Source organism: Balaenoptera acutorostrata, chromosome 3 (genome assembly GCF_949987535.1).
Source record: "Balaenoptera acutorostrata chromosome 3, mBalAcu1.1, whole genome shotgun sequence".
Taxonomy (NCBI): Eukaryota; Metazoa; Chordata; class Mammalia; order Artiodactyla; family Balaenopteridae; genus Balaenoptera; species Balaenoptera acutorostrata.
The window spans coordinates 103,309,270-103,334,051 of NC_080066.1; the positions used below are offsets into that span (position 1 = coordinate 103,309,270).

General features: G+C 44.0%; 1 protein-coding gene across 1 annotated transcript in view; it reads left to right on the forward strand.

Moving 5' to 3' along the window:
* Positions 1–24,782, forward strand: part of RYR3 (ryanodine receptor 3) — a 572,028-nt gene that overhangs the window by 485,307 nt on the left and 61,939 nt on the right. The window contains exons 65-69 of the mRNA XM_057542134.1: positions 7,544–7,674; positions 13,538–13,858; positions 16,119–16,359; positions 23,145–23,232; positions 23,329–23,421. Of these exons, the coding sequence (XP_057398117.1) occupies positions 7,544–7,674; positions 13,538–13,858; positions 16,119–16,359; positions 23,145–23,232; positions 23,329–23,421 (874 nt within the window). The remainder of the gene's footprint in view (positions 1–7,543; positions 7,675–13,537; positions 13,859–16,118; positions 16,360–23,144; positions 23,233–23,328; positions 23,422–24,782) is intronic.

The following is a 24,782-nucleotide window of genomic DNA, read 5'->3' on the forward strand; positions in this document are numbered from 1 at the left end:
CAAATGACTCAATTTCGTTCCTTTTTATGGCTGAGTAATATTCCATTGTATATATGTACCACCTCTTCTTTATCCATTGGTCTGTTGATGGGCATTTAGGTTGCTTCCATGACCTGGCTATTGTAAATAGTGCTGCAATGAACATTCGGGTGCATGTGTCTTTTTGAATTACGGTTTTCTCTGGGTATATGCCCAGTAGTGGGATTGCTGGGTCATATGGTAATTCTATTTTTAGTTTTTTAAGGAACCTCCATATTGTTCTCCATAGTGGCTGTATCAATTTACATTCCCACCAACAGTGCAAGAGGGTTCCCTTTTCTCCACACCCTCTCCAGCATTTGTTGTTTGTAGATTTTCTGATGATGCCCATTCTAACAGGAGTGAGGTGATACCTCATTGTAGTTTTGATTTGCATTTCTCTAATAATTAGTGATGTTGAGCATCTTTTCATGTGCTTCGTGGCCGTCTGTATGTCTTCTTTGGAGAAATGTCTATTTAGGTCTTCTGCCCATTTTTGGATTGGGGTGTTTGTTTCTTTGATATTGAGCTGAATGAGCTGTTTATATATTTTGGAGATTAATCCTTTGTCCGTTGATTCATTTGCAAATATTTTCTCCCATTCTGAGGGTTGTCTTTTTGTCTTGTTTATGGTTTCCTTTGCTGTGCAAAAGCTTTGAAGTTTCATTAGGTCCCACTTGTTTATTTTTGTTTTTATTTCCATTACTCTAGGAGGTGGATCGAAAAAGATCTTGCTGTGATTTATGTCAAAGAGTGTTCTTCCTATGTTTTCCTCTAAGAGTTTTATAGTGTCCAGTCTTATATTTAGGTCTCTAATCCATTTTGAGTTTATTTTTGTGTATGGTGTTAGGGAGTATTCTAATTTCATTCTTTTACATGTGGCTGTCCAGTTTTCCCAGCACCACTTATTGAAGAGACTGTCTTTTCTCCATTGTATATCTTTGCCTCCTTTGTCATAGATTAGTTGACCATAGGTGCGTGGGTTAATCTCTGGGCTTTCTATCTTGTTCCATTGATCTGTTTCTGTTTTTGTGCCAGTACCATATTGTCTTGATTACTGTAGCTTTGTAGTATAGTCTGAAGTCAGGGAGTCTGATTCCTCCAGCTCCATTTTTTTCCCTCAAGACTGCTTTGGCCATTCGGGGTCTTTTGTGTCTCCATACAAATTTTAAGATGATTTGTTCTAGCTCCGTAAAAAATGCCATTGGTAATTTGATAGGGATTGCATTGAATCTGTAGATTGCTTTGGGTAGTATAGTCATTTTCACAATGTTGATTCTTCCAATCCAAGAACATGGTATATCTCTCCATCTGTTGGTATCATCTTTAATTTCTTTCATCAGTGTCTTATAGTTTTCTGCATACAGGTCTTTTGTCTCCCTAGGTAGGTTTATTCCTAGGTATTTTATTCTTTTTGTTGCAATGGTAAATGGGAGTGTTTCCATAATTTCTCTTTCAGATTTTTCATCATTAGTGTATAGGAATGCAAGAGATTTCTGTGCATTAATTTTGTAACCTGCAACTTTACCATATTCATTAATTAGCTCTAGCAGTTTTCTGGTGGCAGTTTTTAGGATTCTCTATGTATAGTATCATGTCATCCGCAAACAGTGACAGTTTTACTTCTTCTTTTCCAATTTGTATTCCTTTTATTTCTTTCTCTTCTCTGATTGCCGTGGCTAGGACTTCCAGAACTATGTTGAATAATAGAGGTGAGAGTGGACATCCTTGTCTCGTTCCTGATCTTAGAGGAAATGCTTTCAGTTTTTCACCATTGAGAATGATGTTTGCTGTGGGTTTGTCATATATGGCCTTTATTATGTTGAGGTAGGTTCCCTCTATGCCCACTTTCTGGAGAGTTTTTATCATAAATGGGTGTTGAATTTTGTCAGAAGCTTTTTCTGCATCTATTGAGATGATCATATGGTTTTTATTCTTCAATTTGTTAATATGGTGTATCACATTGATTGATTTGCGTATATTGAAGAATCCTTGCATCCCTGGGATAAATCCCACTTGATCATGGTGTATGATCCTTTTAATGTGTTGTTGGATTCTGTTTGCTAGTATTTTGTTGAGGATTTTTGCATCTATATTCATCAGTGATATTGGTCTGTAATTTTCTTTTTTTGTAGTGTCTTTGTCTGGTTTTGGTATCAGGGTGATGGTGGCCTCATAGAATGAGTTTGGGAGAGTTCCTTCCTCTGCAATTTTTTGGAAGAGTTTGAGAAGGATGGGTGTTAGCTCTTCTCTAAATGTTTGATAGAATTCACCTGTGAAGCCATCTGGTCCTGGACTTTTGTTTGTTGGAAGATTTTTAATCACAGTTTCAATTTCATTACTTGTGATTGGTCTGTTGATATTTTCTGTTTCTTCCTGATTCAGTCTTGGAAGGTTATACCTTTCTAAGAATTTGTCCATTTCTTCCAGGTTGTCCATTTTATTGGCATAAAGTTGCTTGTAGTAGTCTCTTAGGATGTTTTGTGTTTCTGCAGTGTCTGTTGTAACTTCTCCTTTTTCATTTCTGATTTTATTGATTTGAGTCCTCTCCCTCTTTTTCTTGATGAGTCTGGCTAATGGCTTATCAATTTTGTTTATCTTCTCAAAGAACCAACTTTTAGTTTTATTGATCTTTGCTATTGTTTTCTTTGTTTCTATTTCATTTATTTCTGCTCTGATCTTTATGATTTCTTTCCTTCTGCTAACTTTGGGTTTTGTTTGTTCTTCTTTCTCTAGTTTCTTTAGGATATCACACATTTTCTAATTTCAGCATAGATCTAAATTTTTTCCCAAATTTTCCCCCAGCTCTTGTGGGTTTTAGGGAGGAAAGTATTGGCTTGGCCAAAAAGTTCGTTCCAGTTTTTCTGTAAAATGTTATGGAAAAACCCAAATGAACTTTTTGACCAACCCAATATAACGAAACCCACCATTTCTCTACCACCTTTTACTGAAGTTTCTTTGGCTAATGAATGTCTGTAGGGTTGCAAAGGAACCACTCAATATAGCTTGAGTGCATTGTGGATAGAAAAGATCCAGACACCTCAGTGATAGGGTTGCCTGTGAGAAGGAAAATGTCATTGAAACAGAGTAGAGACCTCTTTTGGGGATATTTTCTAATTGAGGCAATACTGAGATGGTCACTGACAAGTAAAGTTTTCAGATACAAAATTTCAGGGTAGGGTAAAGGCTTTAGTGTATCTAAACATGGAGAATACTTAACATTCTTTAATCTGGATATACTTTGATTAATTGATAGAGCATTTGGTGGGGGTGCGTCAAGAAAACTAAGTTTTGTAATTAACTGCATTAAGCATTGACTCTCCATTTTATTTCAAATTAAAACTTTGTTTTTGCCTTCACACTTTAGGAATGTTTATATCTTCCCTCCTGCTTTGCCCCCTTTGACCAGTTTTGTTCTCATCAAACATTGCTTTCCCTAAACCACTGAGATGACTAGTATTTCTCTCTAGAACCTTCCTCTGCCTCCACTTTCTGCCCCTGTGCTACGTGTTGCCTCCTCTCCTTAGCATCCTGTGGAATTTACATGAAGGAACTTCCAAAATTGCAAAGCACCAGATATGTGCAGGCATAATTATTATTACCATGATGACTTTGTCTCTGCCTGTGTCCCGGATGATAGGCAGTTGAGAAGCAAGGTCCGAGTCCATGGAAATAAAACTGAGAGATCAATTTAGGAAGTAACAAGAACTGAAACACAAATTGAACCAAAGTGAAAAGCAGGAAGGGAGGGATAAATTAGGAATTTGGGATTAACAGATACACACTACTATATATAACATAGGTAAACAACAAGGACCTACTGTAGAGCACAGGGAACTATATTCAATAACTTGTAATAACCTATAGTGGAAAAAAATCTGAAAAAGAATATATACACACACACACACACCAAATCACTTTGCTTCACACCTGATACATTGTAAATCAACTATACTTCAACTAAAAAAAATAAATTGAACCGTCTTCAGTCTGTTAGCATTGACCAAGTACTGTTATATGAAAAATACTGTTCTAGGCAATAAGAACTAAGGCAGGGGGTGGGTGTGTAGGGGGAGAGTGAGTTTCTCTATCCACTGATAAACTCTTCCATTAGATCCTTTAGTTGCCATGGAACTGTTTCTGTAGCCCTTGCTCTGCTTGGTCTACACCCACACTGCCACCTGGGTGGGGGGCACTAATGATCAGAGAAGCATTTTAACAGCAGGCCTTTGCCAGGCTCAGTCCCCCTTGGACCTGGAGACCAAGGTCATTCACTCTGGTATTTCACAGCCAGGAACATTAATTGGCAGACTTCTGGGCTTTACTTTTACAGAACTTCTAACAGCGAGGCCAGGAGAACTGTTGTTTCTCCCTCACAACTAATTAGCATCACTGTGTGCTCCAGACTAGAAAATGCCAGTGTGGTGGGCTTGTAGAGACTCAGTTTGTCAGTAACTAATATTATGCTTGACCCTCTCCCTTGAGTCAGGGAATCAGCAGAGCACTAGAGAACTGTCTTTTGCTCCAAGGATTGCCTTTTATCAGATGAACTTCCTATAAGTCCACTTGCAGGAGATCACAACTTTTAATTTTGGTGAGAGAAAGAGAAAGGAAGGAATAATGGGTTTAGTACCAAGACAACCCAGGACCAGCTGTTTCCAAGGTTCCCCTCCCTGGGCCAACTAAAATTTGCTCTCAGATTTCATATTACCCCTGGTCCTCCCTGATTTTCACCCAGATTTTTTTCTTACTCAAAGCTCTCTCCATGGTATTTCTTTCCTTTTGTAATTTACCTCTTTATTTCCTCTTCCTCCTCAAAAGGCAAGACTAATGAGAGGAAATGGGGTATCTCTCCTCACTGGCTGGCCCCCGGGATTGGTTAAAATGGCGAGACTGTTGACTGAAAATCAGCCCCCGTGTGTCCTCATGTTTGATGCGTACAGGCCCTCACTCTGCTCAGTTGTCCCTGAGGGTGTTGGCCTCTTCTCACGCCTCTCCACCACCACCGTGAGCATAGCAAAGAAGGGAGGGGATGGGGGAAGGAGAGGTGGAGAGAAGGGGAGGTGGGAGAACAGGCCTGGCCGGGGCCAGCTCAGAGGTGAAGCAGCTTTGCAAAGCTTCCGGGAGAGGAAGCCTGCACAGCCCCACTGCCTCCCCTGCCCCCTCCCTCCACCACTGATGCAGCCTCCAGGTGGAGGCGGGCAGCACACACAGGGCCCAGGGGGGCTGCTTCTGTGTCTCCAGAGCAGACCTGGATGGGGCGAATTAACAGTCACACCTTCCACGGAAGGACAAGGCTGTGCTGTTAGCTGAGAGCTGCTTGTCCGGTTGAGGGCATTCTTGCTTGCTAGAGGCTAATTTGAAAGTTATCTTCTCAAATACTTCATGGCCAAATAAGCTGTCAGCTGGTCCCCTAAAAGCTGAGCCCAAGAAGAAGATACCAGATAAGGAATAAAACCATGTATGTTAACTGTCTTTGAAAGTAATGAAAAGATCTCATTTTTCATAAGGTTGCTAACTTGGCTAAGGTTGTGTGGGAATTCCAAGGGATACACAGCTTTCTACCGACTCACTCACCCACCCTCTCCCTCCTTCCTCTCTCTGGTCCAGCAGACTCCTCTGGCATCTCAAGCAGAACAGTTCTGTGTACCCCCGGGCTAGCCCCCTGCAGATTCTGATTCTACCCCAGATAGTCCTGTCAAGTCAGTTTTTCAGGACCAGTTAAGATCACATTTTTAATCCAGCTCAAATGTGTATCTTCCTCTGTGCTATAATGGTGTTGCAGGTTGATTTTAATCCTTATAATTAGACCATAAAGACGAGTTATTTTGTCATACTGCGTCAGGGTTCTATGTTTCCTTCCTGCATTCATTTCACCACCTGGAAGCCAAAGGCCAAGGTTAAGACTACCTCGCTCACCCCTCAGTAAACAGTGACTCCCCTAGCCATCCCCTGCCTTGCCCCCTAGTAAATGCTTGTTATCCCACCCAGAGACCCTGCAGCTTTGACACTCTGGCTTCTTGGTGCTGCTGGAATTGTTGGCTGTTGTCATAGTGAAGGGCAGTTAACGCGGTCTTGGGTTTGGGTTTTGGTGGGAGCTGAAGGGAACCCTGCGAACTGAATGCCTTCCTGTTTCCACAGAATTGCAGTAGTAGGTTGTTTGCTCTTGGCTCCAAGTGTGCCCTCTCTAGCTGGCGGTTTTCTCCATGACAGTTCTGTAACATCCCCCAAGATGCAGCCTGACACCCTCCGCTCCCGAGGCTTCTGCTAGAGGGCTTCATATACACAGTATCCACGCTCAGTTTGAGTTGATCAGTCACAGAGGAAGGCAAACAACCCTGTAAGCTTGAACCCTGTAAGCCCTTCCAACTCTTCATTATCGACCTACTGTCTGCATTTTCCACTAGCTGTCTTTGTATCACAGTCTAGCAAAGGACTCACAGTATTGGTTTATTTGAAGAAATTTTTCCCCTTGTTTGGGAACTGACATCACTTGTGTAACTCACAAGGCGGGCATGTAGTCTGTCTGTGATTGAATGCCAGTGAGTGGCAGAGAAAAGATATTGATGGGTGGAAACCAGGTGGCTCTGGTCTCCCATTCATCAGAAAGCAACAGATGTCAGCCCCCATATGGGGCCCTTCTAGCCGGCACTGTCACCGTGTCATCTCACTAGCAGACAGGACCTGCGGGGTTAGAAAGTACAACTCCAAGGCTAAGCCCAGGTCTGCGAGGGGGAAGCACTATTTCAGTACTAGCTCTGCTTTGACCAGCTGGTGGCTGGTTCCCATCACTTATTCTTGCAGCCTTGGTTATCCTGCAAGCAGCACAACTCCTCTCAGCCGGAGGACGCTTGGGTTGGCCAAAAAGTTCGTTCGGGTTTTTGGCCAATCCAATACAAATCTGAACTAGGAATCCCAAGCATTTTGTTTTTGACTGATTGCTTGTTTCACAGAAGGACTTAAAACCCAGAGCTTAATACATGGTAGGCACACAAATGTTTGTGGGGAAAAAAGAGAAGTAATAGGTGTTAGAGCTCTTTTGTCTAAATCAAGCAATAGGTTTTAGGACCTGTTGTTTCTCTCGCAAAGCAGGTTTTTAGTTTTGTGTCTTATTGGTGCTTTTGGCCCATTATCTACTGTTCCCACTGGTGGACACAAGCTCCATTCACAGGGAACAGACACAGAGAAATTACACAGAAGATTTCAAAACGTTTTGAGAACCAGGAAGATCCGATTCAATCTGGATGCCAGCAAAACTTGCTCTCAGAGATGCTGGGAGAGAAGAACAAAGCTACATAGTGTATTGTATCACCTTAGTTGCTTAAGAACTAGGTACCAGGGAGTGAGACCATTGTAAACCATCGGTTAGTGTCCAGAGAAACGTGAGGGAGGGGGAAGAGCATACAACCTTGCTGAGCCTGGGGCCCAGGATGTCCAGGGGAGCCATCTGTGGGGAAGTGGCCCACCAATGCATGGGGCCAGCATGAGGGTGTCACCACTTCTAAATGGACTTCTTTGTTTCCAGGCAACGTCCTGCCCTTGGAGAATGCCTGGCCTCACTGGCAGCTGCCATACCAGTGGCATTCCTGGAGCCCACCCTTGACCGCTACAACCCACTCTCAGTCTTCAACACCAAAACCCCCAGGGAGAGGTCTAGTAAGTATCCTCCCAGAGGTCATCACTGATGTGCTTGAAGAAAGCAGCGGGAGGGAAGGCCACGCAGGCAGGGACGGCAGCCTGCAGCACTGTTGCTGGTTCATGTGGTCTGAGAGGGGCCGGGAGGTCAGAGCTGGGACCATGTGGTATGTCTCCATCTTGCTGGAAAAGTGGGCACAGGCAAGTACTTTGTTATCGCTAGACTTTGGTTTCATCTTGTGTAAAATGAGGAGACAGTGTAGTTGATTTCTAAATCCCTTGCATCCTAAAAATTCAGGTTCTCCTGTCTTCCCTGGTCTCCGTTCTCTTTCTGCACCTGGGGAGGTGACTGCCCTTTACAGTTCCTCTCCAGAGTGTCAGTGGCAGGGGCACAGCTGCACTGATAACCTCGTTACACTCTTCAAGTCCACAGACAGGCCGTGTTTCCAAGGATGATGACCACGTGTTCTCCATCTTCGGGGAAAATAAAACAGAGAAAAACACAAGAAGGAACTGAAATTCTACAAGAAAGAGAATTTGACAGGAGTGTTGAGGCACTGAGTTCTAGAACAGTGGTTGGCAAACTCTGGCCACAGGCCTAATCTGGCCCGCTGCTGATTTTTGTAAATGGTGTTTTATTAGAACATGGTCACACCCACTCATTTACATGTTGTCTGCAGCTGCTTTAGCACTGTGTAGGGGAGGAAAAATAATTTTCTCTCTACCCTTCATCCTTCTTGGCTGAGAAACCCCCTACTAAAAAAGACAGAATGACAGGAGAAAAACAAACTTTTACTTATGTACATATGTGTACATAAGGGAGCCCCACAAAGATATGAGACTCAAAAGCCAGCCCAACAATTGAGGTTTATACACCATCCTGATCTAAGGAAAGGGTTAGGAGTCTGGGGCTTCAAAGGGGGTAGCAATTCATGGGAAAGTGAGAAGAGGAAGGATTTGGTAAACAGTTTGCCCTGCCATGCACGTGAGTCTTTCAGAAGAAAAAGTAATCTCGGGCAAGAGCTCTCTTCTGGTACAGGCACTTGTATCTAAGGTAAACTTTCTTTATAAATGCAGATTTGCCTTACAAAAGAGTAACTCTGTTTTCAGACACTCTCCTGGGTCTGCAGTTTCTTAAAAATAATCAGCTCAAAGTAATCCCTCTGCCAAAGGGGCATATTTGGGGGTGGCCCATTCTGCTCCCCTTCAACTGCAGTGACACAGTTGAGTAGTGGCAGCAAAGACTGTCGGGCCTGCAATGGCTAACATATTTACTGTCTGACCCCTTTATAGGAAAAGTTTTCCCACCCCTTCTTCTAGGATAACCTAGAAGTGGAATCCAAGGCAGGTGGTAAACTGCTTCTGGAGGGTAGAAGAGAGAGTCCCCATGAATGGATGAATTGTGATCCTGCTGAAGGGCAATGGATTAGAACAGAGGAGCTTCCAGCAGGAACCTTGAATGAAGCTTGGACTCCAGCTGGAAAGGACGACAATGATTTGATGCGACATGAAGCAAAAGTTACCACATCATGTGTCTGATCAATATTAAGAAAAACAGGTCAAAAAAAATCATAGTAAACCATTTCTAACCAGAACCTATCCTATTCAGAACCAATATTTTCTTAAAATATCGACGCACAGTACCAACAGATGACGAGACTGTGCATCAATTCCATTTGGTTCCAGCCCCCTTTTCAAGCTCTCATGGGTCCTAAGGGTTCTAGGAGAGGAAAGGTTCCTGTCACACTTTTCTCTGTCACCACTCTTCTTTCCGTCTAAGAATCCAGAGTACTAATAAGCCCTGGTGGCTTTATTCTCGCTTGCTTTCATTACTTCAGATAAAAGAAGCACGTGACCCCCAGAAAGAATGACCAGGACAATTTAGACAAGCCTGTTTAAAGTTCTCTCCCTGAGCTAGAATACAGTGGAGACTAGTGTCCTCAGAGCTCGTCGAGAGAGAAGCATTGCCAAGATGCCTCCGCATTCCAGAGTCTCACGTGAAGTCTCTCAGTTAATTCCCCAGCCCTCTCAGCCTCATCTCACCCTTCCTCCCCTCTCATGGACTAGGAAAAATATAGTTCCAACCTTGTTTTTCTCTGCCGTCTCATGATTCCGAATGAGTCACGTCTTGCAGCTAAAGTAGGAGCTGAACAACTGAGCAGGCTTTGGCAAAGTTGAGGAAGGGCTGTGACATCTGTAGGCAAAAGCAAGCTAAAATGTTGCTCCCCAGCTCCAGAGGGACATGGGTCCAGGCATGACAGCGCTGGATACTTATACGTTTATTCTGCTCCAACTGTGATTCAAGAAAAAGTGTGTCTCTGTGTATCACCAACGTGTAGAGCTTGCACCTTGGGAAAGAGAGAGACCTACTCTGCTCTTGAGCTCCCAGAGGTAAGCCCATGCGCCACAACTACTGAGCCTGCGCTCTAGAGCCCGCGAGCCACAGCTACGGAGCCCACACGCCACAGTACTGAAGCCCACCCACCTAGAGCCCGTGCTCCGCAGCAAGAGAAGCCACCGCAATGAGAAGCCCGCACACCGCAAGGAAGAGCAGCCCCCACTCGCCGCAACTAGAGAAAGACCGTGCACAGCAACGAAGACCCAACGCAGCCAAAAAGAAATAAAATCAAATCTTAAAAAAAAAAAATGAATCAACAAAGACTGAATGCTGACCATGTGTATGGCTGTTGAAAAGTAGAGTGTACACAAATACTTACTCTGGGATAACCAGGTTTGCCTGGAGCCAGAGAATGACTGATGGCTTGACGGACTCTGAGAAGGTAGACTTCATTCATTATACAAAGTAGGTGGCCTGAGGGACCAAGGAGGGAAAGGAATGTGACAGATGATGTGACGTGACAAATGATGTGAGTCTTTGGTTGAGAAATACAATATGAACTGATTTATCAAGGCTTCAGTCAATTGGGCATCTCTATTAATTAACAGTTGGTGTTTTGCCAGCAGAGTTACTCATATTAGGAACTCTTCTCTCTTGTAATGTCCTGGAGCATTTTCTGACTCATCCAAAAACTGGAAAAGGTTTAATGCTGTTATGTGCTAGATAAAACTAGATAAAATCTTTGGTTATGTGTGGCAGTGGTCTATTAATCACAATATTCGATTGACCAAAACATCCTACTCACCAGCCAGCTTACTTTCCAAATCCTTATTGGAAGAATCAACCAGAGAGAAAGGAGGTCCAGTTTCCATGTAAGCTGTCTGCCTGTACTACAGACACGGCGCTCTCTGATGCTGGCTTCCTGAGGGAAGAGCTGCTTGGTGAAGAAAATACTACTTTGGAATCTATCTCAGTGGTTCCCAGTGCTTCTCAGACACTAGCATGTATTAGAATCATTTGAAAGGCTTGTTAAAGAATGCCAAGTCCTGCCCCCAGAGTCTCTAATTCAGTAAGTCTGGATTCTGAAGGTCCTAACAAGTTTCCAGGTGATGCTGCCACTGCGGGTGGGAGGATTTCGCTTTGAGAACCACTGATCTAGCAGGTGGAAGGCCAGTGTGTTCCAATGGTCCCCTCTTACATTCTTGTGTCTGATTCTAATAGGACCCAGCTGAGCTCTTTTTCAGGTAGATAACTCAGCAGCATTCATTCTGCGGGTTTATTATGTGGCATTTGAAGAACAAAACACCATGTAAATCACAAATGTTTCTTCCCCTCGAGGACCAATTACATATAAATAACTTTTAAAGGTCATTGTAATGACTCCAGCGAAGCAACCTCAAGCAACTCTGTGTTTCGCTTAGGTAGGGAAAAAAAAGTGTCCATGATGCTGTATTGTCGATGTGACATTTAAACACACACACGCCCTGAGCCTTCTCACGTATAATTTTATAGCAAACAGTTGTAAACTTCAGTTGCGTCTGTGGCAGTTGGCATTGTTCTGTGTGCAGAGCTTGAAGGTAGAATATTTGACTGTACTGTTCGTACCTATTGATTCTGACACTGTATGTGTCAAATGATTTTGTTTGTGAGAGTCTCCCCAGACCCCCAGGTTGATGTCACCCCTGATTCTTGTTGCTCTGCAGCAAGGTACAGGCTGGACTTGTTCTCTGCAAATGACCAGCATTGGCAGTGGATCGTGTCTAACCTGTATAATTCCCTTACGCTGTAAATCATAGGAGTTCGATGTTCTTTGGCTTTCATGCTACTAGTCCTTTTGAATTGTCTGGATTTAAAGGACATTGGTTCACTCCTAACTTCCGAGGAAGAGAGATCTGTAGTCTTCTACCTGCCGAAAGGCCATACCGATAGCAACAGAAAATCACAGTTAGGGAAAGGGTTTTAGCACCTCACAGGGCCTGCTCCATAGCAGGGAGGCTCTTCCAAGTCCATCATTGTGCAGCTGCACACCATCTCCTAGAAGCACTTGTAACAGCTACAGATTCATTGTCTCCAAGGCAGCCAGGATTATTCTGGATCTCTGCTCCAGGCAGGACAATTGTGACAGAAATCAAGACAGTCCCTTCAATTGGCCAATATTCCTAAAGGCCAAAGAATTTGCTGTGGCCTCTTATTCATTAACCCTTCCATTCCTATGGACTTAAAATCTAGAAAAGAGAGAGACTTCACACCAGCAGTAACCCCATGGCAAAGGGCCTGCGGGCACAACCCAATTCACTAAACGTCACATTTTATTTGAAGTTTCTGCTTTGTCCTTTGAAATTCATGAGAACTTTACACTTTACTTCTAATATCAAAAAGAATTTCCTCAAATCTTCTAGTGGATCTAGTAGGCTCCACTAGTGGATCTAAAATGCACCACATTTTCCTGTTGCTTCTCTGACTCCCTAGCCCCCCTAGTGTCTGATGCTTCTGCCCCACTGTGAGAAGTTTGGCCTGTTGGTGGAGTCTGCAATGAGCTGCCTCCCAGGCCCAGGCGGACCCTGGGGGCTATGACATAAATGGACGCTCTGCAGAGCTTTTGGCCTGTTCTTCTTTTCAACCATGCCCCGCCCTGCCACTCAGAGCCCTTGTTTTCGTCTCACCCATCAGGAACCTCAGGATGTTTCTGGTCTCTCCTCCTGTCTTGGAGGGAAAGAGTGTCCTTTGCCTTAAGAAGAACAAGACAGATATCCCCTTGGCTTCTTCTGTTTGCTATTCTTGTATCTGACAACTTTTAATGTTGAACTCTGTCATCATCTCATCCTGTCTGTCCTCGTTCAGTGAAGTGACCTCAGTCACTCAGTGTGAGGAAGAGATAGGGCTGACTCACTATTCCTTGCACATAAACCTTCAGAAACAAAAAGGTTTAAGTGAATGACAAGAGGTCTTGGCAAAGGTTACTTCAGGTCATCAGTATCTTCTTTTGTAAACTCAGAAATCAATGTATGTGCAAAGCTTTCTTCCCCGAAATTTCAACTGGATGGAAATTGTTGTCTCTGGTGCAGCTGAAAGAATCTTTGATGCAAGATGTTTCTTTTTCCTTTTTGAAACAGTACAGACATCCAGGTGACCGAACCACAAATTGGCAACTCAGCACCGATGGGTTGCTTTTCTCCTCCTAGTCCTGCCTGTCCTGCAGTGCATGCACTGAGGCCAGGATGGAGAAGCAAGAGACTGACTGTATCACAGAGAAGTCTTATGAAATGTCCCTCGGCCATGTCTCTGTTATGCTCCTTTAAGATTCAGTTTAAGTGTTTTAACCTGAATATGACATCTAGAAGATAACCCAGCCTCTGGAAGCTTCAGTCTTTACAAAGGCAGCAGGAGAGCAAAAGCTCCTCTGTATCCGGAGCTTACTTGTTTGAGGCTCTGGGGTGGAAAACTATGTCTAAAGACCAAAGGAGGGGTGGACAGAGAGAGAGAAGGTTGCACTATTTGTGCTTTTGAATTACTGTCCCTTTATTCTTCCTGTACCCTCTCGGTCAGTTCTGGGGATGCCAGACACGGTGGAGGAGATGTGCCCTGACATCCCCCAGCTGGAAGGCCTGATGAAGGAAATCAACGACCTGGCCGAGTCAGGGGCCCGGTACACGGAGATGCCCCACGTCATCGAGGTGATCTTGCCCATGCTGTGCAACTACCTGTCCTACTGGTGGGAGCGGGGGCCTGAGCACCTGCCCCCCAGCACAGGGCCCTGGTGCACCAAGGTCACCTCTGAACACCTCAGTGTCATCCTGGGCAACATTCTGAAAATCATCAACAACAACCTGAGCATCGATGAGGCCTCCTGGATGAAGCGCATTGCAGGTACCACACATGCCTTTCCTCCCCTGCCCCGGCCCCAGCACCAAGACGCCTGGGCTCTCTTTTCTTCGCTTAGTCTATCTTTAAGCTATTCCCCCTCCCCGCAATTAGTTATTTAACAATGACAAGAATTGACTTATTCCCCTGTAGAGCTTCCTGGAGCAAATGCTCCTGCCTAACTCCTCAACTAATCCAGGTCCCTCGAATCTCCAGGAAGCCCTTCTTGATAAACTCTACCCGAATCCCATGATCATTGCTTATTTGCTTTTGGTACTTAAGAATTCCATTTGCTCTTACAGTAATAATTGTCCATATTTTCTTGGTAAGTGATCCTGCGTGTTTTCCACACGTACAAAACTCACTCCCATCTGGGCTGTACTCTAAGTTTCTAGCATTTGTATTTCACTTTATGCTTCCTAAGACACTCTCTAACTTAGGTTCACAGTAGCCTCACTTGGATTTCCGTCTTGTTTTGTACTCCTCCTTGCATGCAGTAGGCTCTTAATGAATGTTGTTAGCTGATTTTCTGCTCCTGAAACAACTCCAAAAGAGGAGAGGCTTGGAAAATTAATAACCACACTTTCCACAGTCAGGAAACCATGAATATTTTAGTGTCCTCTGTCAGAGAGTCGAGAAGACAGAAGCTAAAGCAAAGTCATTGCCTTTGAGGGACCTGCAGTTTTGATGGACCATGGCTGTTTCACCCCTACAATCTCCTAACCATAAAACACAGCGGTGGGATCAGTGGTAGCTATTAGCTTCCTGGACAAATGAGTAGATATTCCAAGGAAGAAAACTTCTACCCCCTTCCTGTCTCTGAAATGAACTTCAAATTATAAATACTTTGGGTACTGATGGCTCCTAGACAGTGTAGGCCTCTGGGAACATATGAGTAGATAAAGTTGGCGTTCCTTTCTTACCTATTAGCCCAAGAATATTGTTAACCCTAAGGCAATTTGTTGAGGAGCTCTAATTTCTAAATCTGGATTAAGGGAAGGAAGGTAATCGAAGGATGGACTCCCTTAGCTTCCCCAGTGGTGCAGTGGAAAGATGTCACAGCACACTGATGGGAACTGAACTTGACCTGTTATTTCACAGGTGAACCCAGATCTCATTCAGTTAGGCCACTTCATTCCTGGTGCCTAAACAAAGTCCATTTTAAATAGCAACCTCAAATCACCCATATCTGGAACAGCCATTCCGATTCCAGGTCCAAAGCAGAAATGCAGCCCGGTGAAGGCTGGAGTGTGAAATGTGAGCCATCACAGTGTTGTTTCGACCTGTTGGTTAATGCTTCTCAGCAGAGAACTGTTTTTGCCTTCTCTTTCTAAAGCAGCCTTATTTATGAAAGCAAAAAATAAGGTAAAGTGAGATAAAAAGAAAAAGTGCTGGATTATAGGCTGTTTCCAATTGAAACGCCCTACATTAAAGAACCTTTGAAATACACAAAATACGCAATGCACTTTGTGAATGGTTCATGACTCTTGAGAATTTTATTTCACTTATCTTTAAATAATTACTCTGATTCTCATCTTTATTATGAATTAGACCAATAGGATATTCCATTTAAGAAACTTGATGAGACATGTAAGTTTAATCTTTCTCTTCAAGAAGGCTGGACTCATAGTCACAGGTCCCACTGATTGCTTGTTTCTGCTCATTGACTTCTAGTGGCCACCCCAGTCTGCCTCTCAGTTTGTTATAGATGATAGTAGTTTCTCTGCTTTTCTCAGGGCCCAGAGGAGTCCCCAGGCAGTAGGTTGGCAGTTCTCAAGTCCTGGGGGCTGAGAACTGTGGTTGGGTCCATATATTTTTAACAAGAGATTTTTCTATAAACCAGAAAGCGTAGTATTGAGTGCCTACTCTTGACTCAGCACAGTGTTGGTTATTATGAATAAAAGGTTTATAATCTAGCTAGTGTGCCAAAACCAACATGAATGTACTCTAAAATGAAACAAGATAGTCTGTTATGAAGAGCTCAGAGGTATGGGAAACGCCATACGTGAAGAGTTAAAGGGTGGCAAGGTTTCCCCATGGCCTAGAGAAGCAGAACAGGAATAGAGACCTTCTCCTGTAGCTCCACCCCCGCCCCCAGCAACTGAGGCTTCATGAGATGGAAGTGCCAAGCAGAGGATGAAGGAAGGGCAAGTGCCATCCTGAGTTGATGGCTTTTCACAGCCTCACCTTTGAGTATCACTTCTTTCCTTTCGTCGATTGTCATAACATGCACAATGAGGGGGAGGCCCTTTGTTTGCAAACACAGTGTATGCCCAGCCAATCATCAGCAAGGCCAGGGCAGACCTGCTAAGAAGCCACTTCATCCCAACTCTGGAGAAGCTGAAGAAGAAGGCTGTCAAGACTGTGCAGGAGGAGGAGCAGCTGAAAGCCGACAGCAGAGGGGACACCCAGGAGGCAGAGCTCCTCATCCTGGATGAGTTTGCCATCCTCTGCAGAGACCTCTATGCCTTCTACCCCATGCTGATCCGCTACGTGGACAACAACAGGTACGGAGGAGGCCTAGGCAAGTCCCCAGGCTGGAGAGACGGTATTGGGTTTTGTTACAGGTGAGAGAGGGAGGTCACAGCTGCCACCACCGGTGCCCCTCCCCTACAGAATCCCCGGTGTGGGACCTCTGGGCAATGCTTTCCTTGGCCAGTGATTCTACATGATCAGCGGCATGGCCACCCCTTCCATCTTCACAGGCCACCACAGGGAAGAGGGAGTTAGTCGAATAAGGGCAGCAGCGACCCACTTCTGCCCCTCTGCTGCTCTGTCACACATTCATTCACCAGACATTACTGACTGTGTGTCAGGCACTGTTGGAGGCATTAGGGGACAAGAGAGAACAAAACAGAAAGAGATGTTGGCCCAGGGAGCTTTCATTCCGGCAGGAGAGTGGGGCGAGCAGACAATGAACAAAATAAATACTTGCATATTTACGATATACTTACCTATATACTTATATATTTACTTATACACTTTACTTATAATTTACTTATCTAAGTAAATTATACAAGCAAAGTAAAGGGAATTAGGAGTGCCAGGGTGGCAGTTTTAAAAGAATGTTAACTGAGAAAGCGACATTTGAACACTGACCCGAAGGAGGTGAGGTCGGGAACATTGCAGGTCTGGGGAAGGGTTATGTTCCCAGGAAAAGGAAGCATCTGGTGCAAGCCCTGAGGAAGGGGTGTGTGTTGGGATGTTCAGGGGATCACGAGGAGGCCAGTACAGCTGGAGGAGAGTGAGGGGTGAGGAGAGCAACAGGAGACGTCCAAGAAGCCATCTTCTCTCCACGGGCTTCTCCTCTGAGCGAGATGAGCAGTTGGTGCAGGTTTGAAGATAAGCTGTGATGTGATCTGACTCAGTCTTTGAACGCTGTGGTGAGGGATCAGGGCAAATAAGGAAGTGAGGAGACCGGCCGAGAGGCTCACGGTGACCCAGTCAAGAGCTGAGGGTGCAGAGCGGGCTCGTGGTGCCAGGGCTGGGGCAGAGGATGGGGAGCCCCTGCGTGATGGGGCTGGGGTTTCCTTTCAGAGTCCTGAAAATGTTCGGAAACTAGATAGTGATGGTTGTACTAAATGTTGCTAATGAGTAATTTTATGTTACGTATATTTTACCACAATTAAAAAGAAAAAAAAAAAGAGTTGGTGGTGGCTGGGACCAGGCTGGTAGCAATGAAGGTTGACAGAAGATGTCAGATTCTGGGCCTGTCTTAAAGGTAGAGCCCTTGGGACCTGCAGATTGGGAATAAGAGAAAAGAGGGGAGTCAAAGATGACTCTGGGCAAATGGAAGGATGGAGTTCCCAGCAGTTGAGTTGGGGAGGATTGTGGATACAGAAGTTTTTTTAGGGCAAGATCAGGATGTCACTTTCAGTCGTGTTAAATTTGCGTTTCCTCTTCAATACAAAAATGAAAATGTTGAGTGGGCAGTTGAATATATGAGTCCAGAGTTCAGGAGGGAGGTCTGGTGTAGACATGAGAATTTGAGAGTCACCTACATGCTGATATGTGGTCTTTGAGCGACATGAGACTGGATGAGATAAATAAAGGCTTGAGAGGGACAGAGAAGAGTTCTAAGGACTGAGCCCGTGTGCTCAGGTCAGGCAGAAGAGAAGGAACCCGTGAGTGAGACTGAGAGGGAACCACCAGTGAGACGGGAGGAAACCAACAGCATGTTGTATCCTGGATGCCAACTTCACAAGGGATTTCCAGGAGGAAAGAATGATGATGAATGAAGGTTATTGATGACCTTGACAAGAGCAGTTTCAACGGAGTGATGGAGATGAGGACCTCTTTGGAGTAGGTTGGAAGAGAATGGGAGAAAAGGACTTGGAGATAGCAGTACAGACAACTTGTTCAAGGAGTTTTAACTGTAAAGGGGAACAGAGAAACGGGCTGCTAGCTGGGGGAAGAAGTAGGCTCGAGAGGAGAGTTTTTGAGATAGAGAAGGTGCTTGGAGGTTTGAGGAGGAAGGAGGCAGGGCCCGGGGAGAGCGGGAGAGCGGGTGGGCCAGGGAAGTGGGTGGGATCGCCGGGCTGCATCCAGGGCCCCACTTGAGATCTGCGGTCGTGAATTTAAAGTGGGACCCGTTGGCAAGTCGTGTTTTTCTCCAGCCAGTTTGGCTGCCAGGTACAGGCCCAGACTGGGAAGAGAGTTGGGGCTTTGCAAAATGAGTGTGACGAAGAAAAATGGGTTAGGGAGTTGAGGGTGTATATAATAGGGTAATTGTAAAGGTTGGCCATGGAATTTAAGCTGGATGAGGGGGAAATGAAGACATAGGAGCCTAATGTTCATGAACAGGCAAAGGAACAAAGGACTGTTGGTCCCAGGGGAAGGCAAAGACCAAATAGATGCTTTTATTATACCACACCCTCTTAAAGCTTAGAGGCCTAAGATGTAAGTTTGGGAAGGTTTAATTTTAAAATACTCCATTGTAGATACTGAAAAGACCTAGGGATATTGGGGGGAACGTTGCTGACTTTTTGAGTGGTATGCCATTCTGTCATGGGCAAGGAATAGGTCTGGATATGCCCATTTTAGCATTTATTTCATACGGTAAATTGTACTTACTGTTTAAAATATTTACTTAAGATTACTTGTATTTAGCTTTGCAAAATAAACATCTTACACACACTATATATAAGTGTGTGTGTGTGTGTGTGTGTGTGTGTGTGTATGTATGAAATTCCTTACCTATCTGTGGGGAATTTTACTCACTGTCTCAAAAGAAATCCTGCTTTCAGGGTCATCATTTTAGTCATTTCTGATAACATAATTATGCTAGCAGGTTAGCGAAGGAATTTGTCAGAGTTTGAGGTGCAAACAGAAATGAAAGTAGAGTAAGGTTGCCCCTGGAATAGCTCTTTAACTGCATTTGTCACTATTGACGATCAAGATGCAAGATAGAGTGTGTTCCACTTACACGTTGTTTGACAGTTGCTAAAAATGGCAATGCCAGAGAGTCTTTGAGATCATCATTAATTCATTCATCCCCACTTTTCAACCCTTTCTTCCCTGAACACCAGGGAGCATTATGGCCATCTGAGCCTCGCTTAGAAATCCTTCCTTCCTGTGTGTGTGCCTTTACCTTCTTCAAGTTCTTTCTTCACCCAAAAGAATTGGCTGGCTTGGAAGCACGGGACTGTGGAGTTGGCAGGAATAATAGAGGTCAGCTCATCTTACCTATAACTGGATGAATCAATACCCTCTTCCCTTTTCCTAGCGGTGCATTTCCTGCCTGATTATCCGCCACGGTTATGGATGACAGGTACAGCCATACTGTGCGTGTCTTCCCATTCTAGTTTCAGACAGTTAAAGCCATTTTTGTTCAACTCTTTCTCATTCATTTTTTTTCTTCCAGTTTTATTGAGATGTAATTGACACACAGCCCTCTGTAAGTGTAAGGTAGACAACAGAACGATTCGACTTATATACATCATGAAATGCTTACAATAAGTTTAGTGAATATCCATCACCTCACACAGATACAAAATAAAAGACATGAAAAAGTATTTTTTCCTTGTGATGAGGACTCTTGGGATTTACGCTCTTAACTTTCATATATAACATACAGTGTTAATTAGATTAATCATGTTGCACCTTCCACCCCCTAGGACTTATTTATCTTATAACTGGAAGTTTATACCTTTAGCCACCTTCATCCAATTCCCCTTCTCCCCACTTTGAACCGTTTTTGAGTTCAGATCTGTATCTCCTATCAACTCTGATTTTGCTCTCTCGAGCCACACAAAACTACTCCAATCTGTCTTGCGGCAGCTCTTTAAACATTGAAGACAGCCATCTTGTCCTGTCCTCCCCTGTTTTCTCTCGTCATATTAAACCTTTGGACTTCCTTCAGCCCTGTCACAGCAGTGTTCCAAGTCTCTTCGACATCTGAAACAGTCTTCTGAAGAGAAGCTTCTGTGGGTCAGTGTTGAACCTGAGGCTGACCCAGAATAAGCAAGAGCTCCAAGCGTGCCGTGGCCCAAGCAGGGTGAATCAGGGCTCCATCTCCTCATGCCAGGAGATTATACATCAGCATAGGTTCAGCAAACCTCTCTACACAAGGCAGCAGCGTCTCAGCCTCCTTTCTGGAAATCAGACACACTCTGAACAGAAACGAACAACTTTAAATAGTACGATTTTGGGTGAAAACCCATCTCACAAACTGTTGAAGGGAATCCAAGTAAATCCCATGTGGTGACCACCTCAGGCTGTATCCTCTACAAGAGGCTCAGGAACAAGGCAGAGATAAAGCTCTTACCTCTTAGTCAGACAACCTGACCGTGAATATAGGAACACGGCTTTGCTTTCTTTCAAAACCTGATAACTGGCTTTACTTTCTTTGAAAACCTGCTAAGTTGGCATTTTGACAATAGCAGTCTAACTCTCCTTTATTCTCCTGCTTTTTGTTTCTGTTTTACCTCTAAACCCAGCCGTCTTCCCCACCTACAGCTTTGCATTTCCCAGCTGTCTTTTGGCAGCATGCAGAGCAGATGATAAAAGAAACCCACAGGTCGGCTAAGTACCTCCAAAAGGATCAAATGCCTGAATGTTGAGAAAGGTCTGAGTTCTGTGGAAGGCTGGGAGCAGGGAGGAGAGAGTCTGGTTACATCATTTGGGGGTAGGAAGTATACAGGCACGTTGGAGAGGCAAGGTCAGGATCTTCTGTCCTCCTGCAAATACTGACTTCATCTGGTTTGAGAGGTGCAGAGAGTTTACGTGCCTGGGGGAAAACATTTAATGGTGGGTTCATGTGTACCCACCATTCTGAACCTGAAGAAAGAACCTCACTAAAGACAAAGAGTAAAAATCTGCCTCTTGGAAGAAGGGTGTTGAAAACAAAATTCATTCAGCTGAAACTGCATTCCCATATGAAGGCAAAGGTATGCAAAGCATCTCCTTTCTCCTGTGAGCAAATGTTTACCTGAGATTTTGCTTTCAGTGTTCCTTCGACTCACTCCCTGTGGCTGTGCTTTTCCTCGGCGGGATAGGATGTGACCCTTTGCCTCTTCCCACTCAAGGCATAGTGCAAGCCTAGAAAGCACATTTAAACCAAAACGCTACAGAAGGAACAGCTGGCGGTTCTGATAAAACCTGACACTTGACCCTGAAAAAGCCCTCCTGAAAACTCAATGTGAAAGAAATCAAAAAGCGTTACCAATCTCAAGCCTCGAGTTCGGATTGCATTTGGCTCCTAGTGATGGATACCTTATAGAGTGGCTTAAATTAGAAGCTAAATCTCACACATGAAGGAAGTCCAGAGATAGCCAATCCATGGCCAGTATGGTTGCTCCTCATTAGAAACCCTCACTCCTCTGTCTTTCTGTCCTTAACGTTGGCTTCCATGTTCAAAGTTACTTCAGGTGCAACATGCCAATTAGAGTTTGAGCTGTCATATTTTCATTCCAGAGAGGAAGTAGAAAGGCAAAAGGGCACCTTCAGCTATCTGATCCTTTTTAGAGAGCTTTTCCAGAAGGCTCATCCAACAACTTCCTCTTCCATCTCATTGATCAGAACTTAGTTCCATGGCTGTCCCTCGAGGGGAGCTGGGTAAGGTGACCTTCAGCAGGGCACAGTGCCACCCGGAGTAAAATGGGGGTTTGTGCCTAAGGAAGAAGAGGAGAATGAGTGTTGGGCAGACCACCTGTAGTGTCTGCCTATAAAGGAGAGGCTAGTTGAGGTAGAAAACAAGGAAGATTAGACAAGAATGTCCATGAGGCTGGAACTCAGGGCAGGAAGGAATTGAGGACATGAGAAAGGAATCCAGAGGTGGTCTTGGCCTCATGAGTCTTCACCTTTCTTCCTTAGCCTGGTGCCTTCCGTGAATGGGCAGAAGGTACAGGCTGCTCAGAACAATTCAGTCTGATGTCCCAGGGCTTAGGGAACTGGCTTTTTGATAGCTATTACCATGCATACACCAAGGGACATTAGGTTTTTTAGACCATTCATGACAGCCCCAAAGTTTTCTTTAAGAAAGACGATAGACAATTTAATTTCTAATGTGTTACTTTATGCAGATATTTACTCACCCAGCCGTTTCAAAATATAATTTAATTCAAATGCACAAGATAAGGGCAAGACAACTTTTAGGAAATGACTGAATTCTACTGCAATTTAGCCTTCTTGCCGCCACTGTGAAATTTACCTAGCTTAGTATTTTTTTAAAAAATGAGTAATGCCTATTTATAGGGAATTTGCAAACCATTTCAAAGGGCATAGGAGATGTTTGGTCTCTGCCTATACACTTTAAATAACACTTAAAAAAATTATTGTCTTACAGATTTCATTCATAAAAGTGGCTTTGAAAGGAAAATGGGCAAGGCCTGAACTGTTTATACAGTGCTCACAATTTCAGAGGCTTGACAAGATTAGATGTCATAGTGACCAAGACTTTCCTAGTCTTGCTAGACTTGAGGATTAAAGGAGGCCTGTCCCAAAACTTAAATGTAACCTTAATCACCTCTTCAGTTTAAAGGACAAAAAAACCTTACCTTTGACCATTTTGAAATGTTGATTTCTGACATCTGTTTGCTAAGAGAATCCTGGAATCCTTTGGTAAAATGGAAATGATTATTGTAGGTCTTCAAAGATACCTACAACAGTTACATGCCTATATCCAAGCATGCAAGGAATATATTGATATTTAGTCTCTCTGAAGATTGCCTCCTATGGGAATGCAATTTTATCTGGATAAATGTGTGCATCTGATGTCGGTATAATTTTTAGAGTGTGACTCTTCCAGTCATTGCTGAATTCCACATGCATATTCATTTATCTTTCACCTCAGATCTAACTGGCTCAAAAGCCCCGATACTGACTCTGACCAGCTCTTCCGCATGGTGGCAGAGATCTTCATCCTGTGGTGTAAATCTCACGTAAGCACACATGGGGGCCCTGGATTTAGAGTTGGTGGTGAAAGGTACACCTCAACTTTCTTGTAATGTTTGCTTTTTTATTTCCCCCCCACTTAGAACTTCAAGAGGGAAGAGCAGAATTTTGTGATTCAGAACGAAATTAATAATCTGGCATTTTTAACTGGAGACAGCAAAAGCAAGATGTCAAAAGTAAGTCCATAGAAATCAATTCCAAAGACTCTCCAACCTTGACCCAAGCTACATATCTTGGGTGTATGAAGGGATTAGCTCCTACTGCGTTTAGGTCAAAACCAACAGAAACCAACAGGTCCACTGTTCTTTCTTTGAGAATGAGCCAGAAGAAACTGCTCTCAAATAAGCACGGTCATCACATTTTATGAATAAGTAGCTGCTTTGTGCGTCAAAAAGTTTAAGTTTCAAGACTCGCCGAAGGCATTCGAGAGGTCTCCAAAACAAAAGCTGCTGTTACTTGTTTTAAAGTAGAACTACTTGCTGTGTAGAAAAGCTACAAAAATACATGTGCCTAGAGCCACCTTTTAACTGGCTGTGAGGACATTGCCTTGCTTTGAAGATTTCGTAGACACATATTCTTACAGTTCACTTATTTTCTTCCTATCTTGAACATCTAATAGCTGCTATATTTCAGCTGTGCTGACCTCTTAATGCCTTCTGTTTATTCTCCAAGTGAGTTGCATTCAGAAACCCAAACATTTGTCCATCCCCCTGCAGGGAAATGTTTGAAAGAGGGCGTTCCAAACCTCTGTCTGAAAACAGAGTCACCTACAGGGAGGGTGTCGTAGTATTGAATGCAGGAGGGAGAGCCGGCCTCCGGGTTCCCCCTGAGTCAGCTCTGCACAGTGAGGTTTTGCTGTTTTTATTGGCGAGAATTCTCAGACACACTCCTTTAGGTGTACACACAAAAAGAACGCTTACTTAAATGTGCTGTTTCGTTCCCGGCTGTCATGGCTTACCTGGACTCTCTTCCCCTGAGAAGCGTGCCTGGGTGAGGGTCGACTGTACTGTCACGTATAAGAGACGTGTGACACCTGAGGTGTGCATCTCTCTCACTGCTGGTACAGTGCTGTCTCTGAGGACCAGGAAGGTGGAGTGTGCACGGGAACCCCTCAGAAGTGAGAACCAGTTCTGGAAAGATGACAGTCGCGGGTTTGTAGCAAAGATCTTGGGGCAACCTTCCAAATAACCATTTGGGATAGAAGACCTTTGTATGCAGAGCTGCAGACCAGGGGCCACCAAAAAGTGAAAACTTCAACACCCAAAACTTTACCAAGCGTGCCTAGCTCTGGTCAGCTGCAATCACTCTGAACTTTCCATCCCTTCCATCTTTAAGCTATGTTGACATTAACATTTCTTCCAGCATCCAAAATTTGATTCTCAGAGTTTAGAATCTGGTATGCACTGTTTAGTAAAGTTTGATAAATAGAACTGTGCACATACAATGTAGAGAGATTAGATATATATATATATTCACATTCAAGAGGAATCTTTGCTGCAAAGGAACCTTACTTAAGGTGCATCCTTTTGTGCTTTGG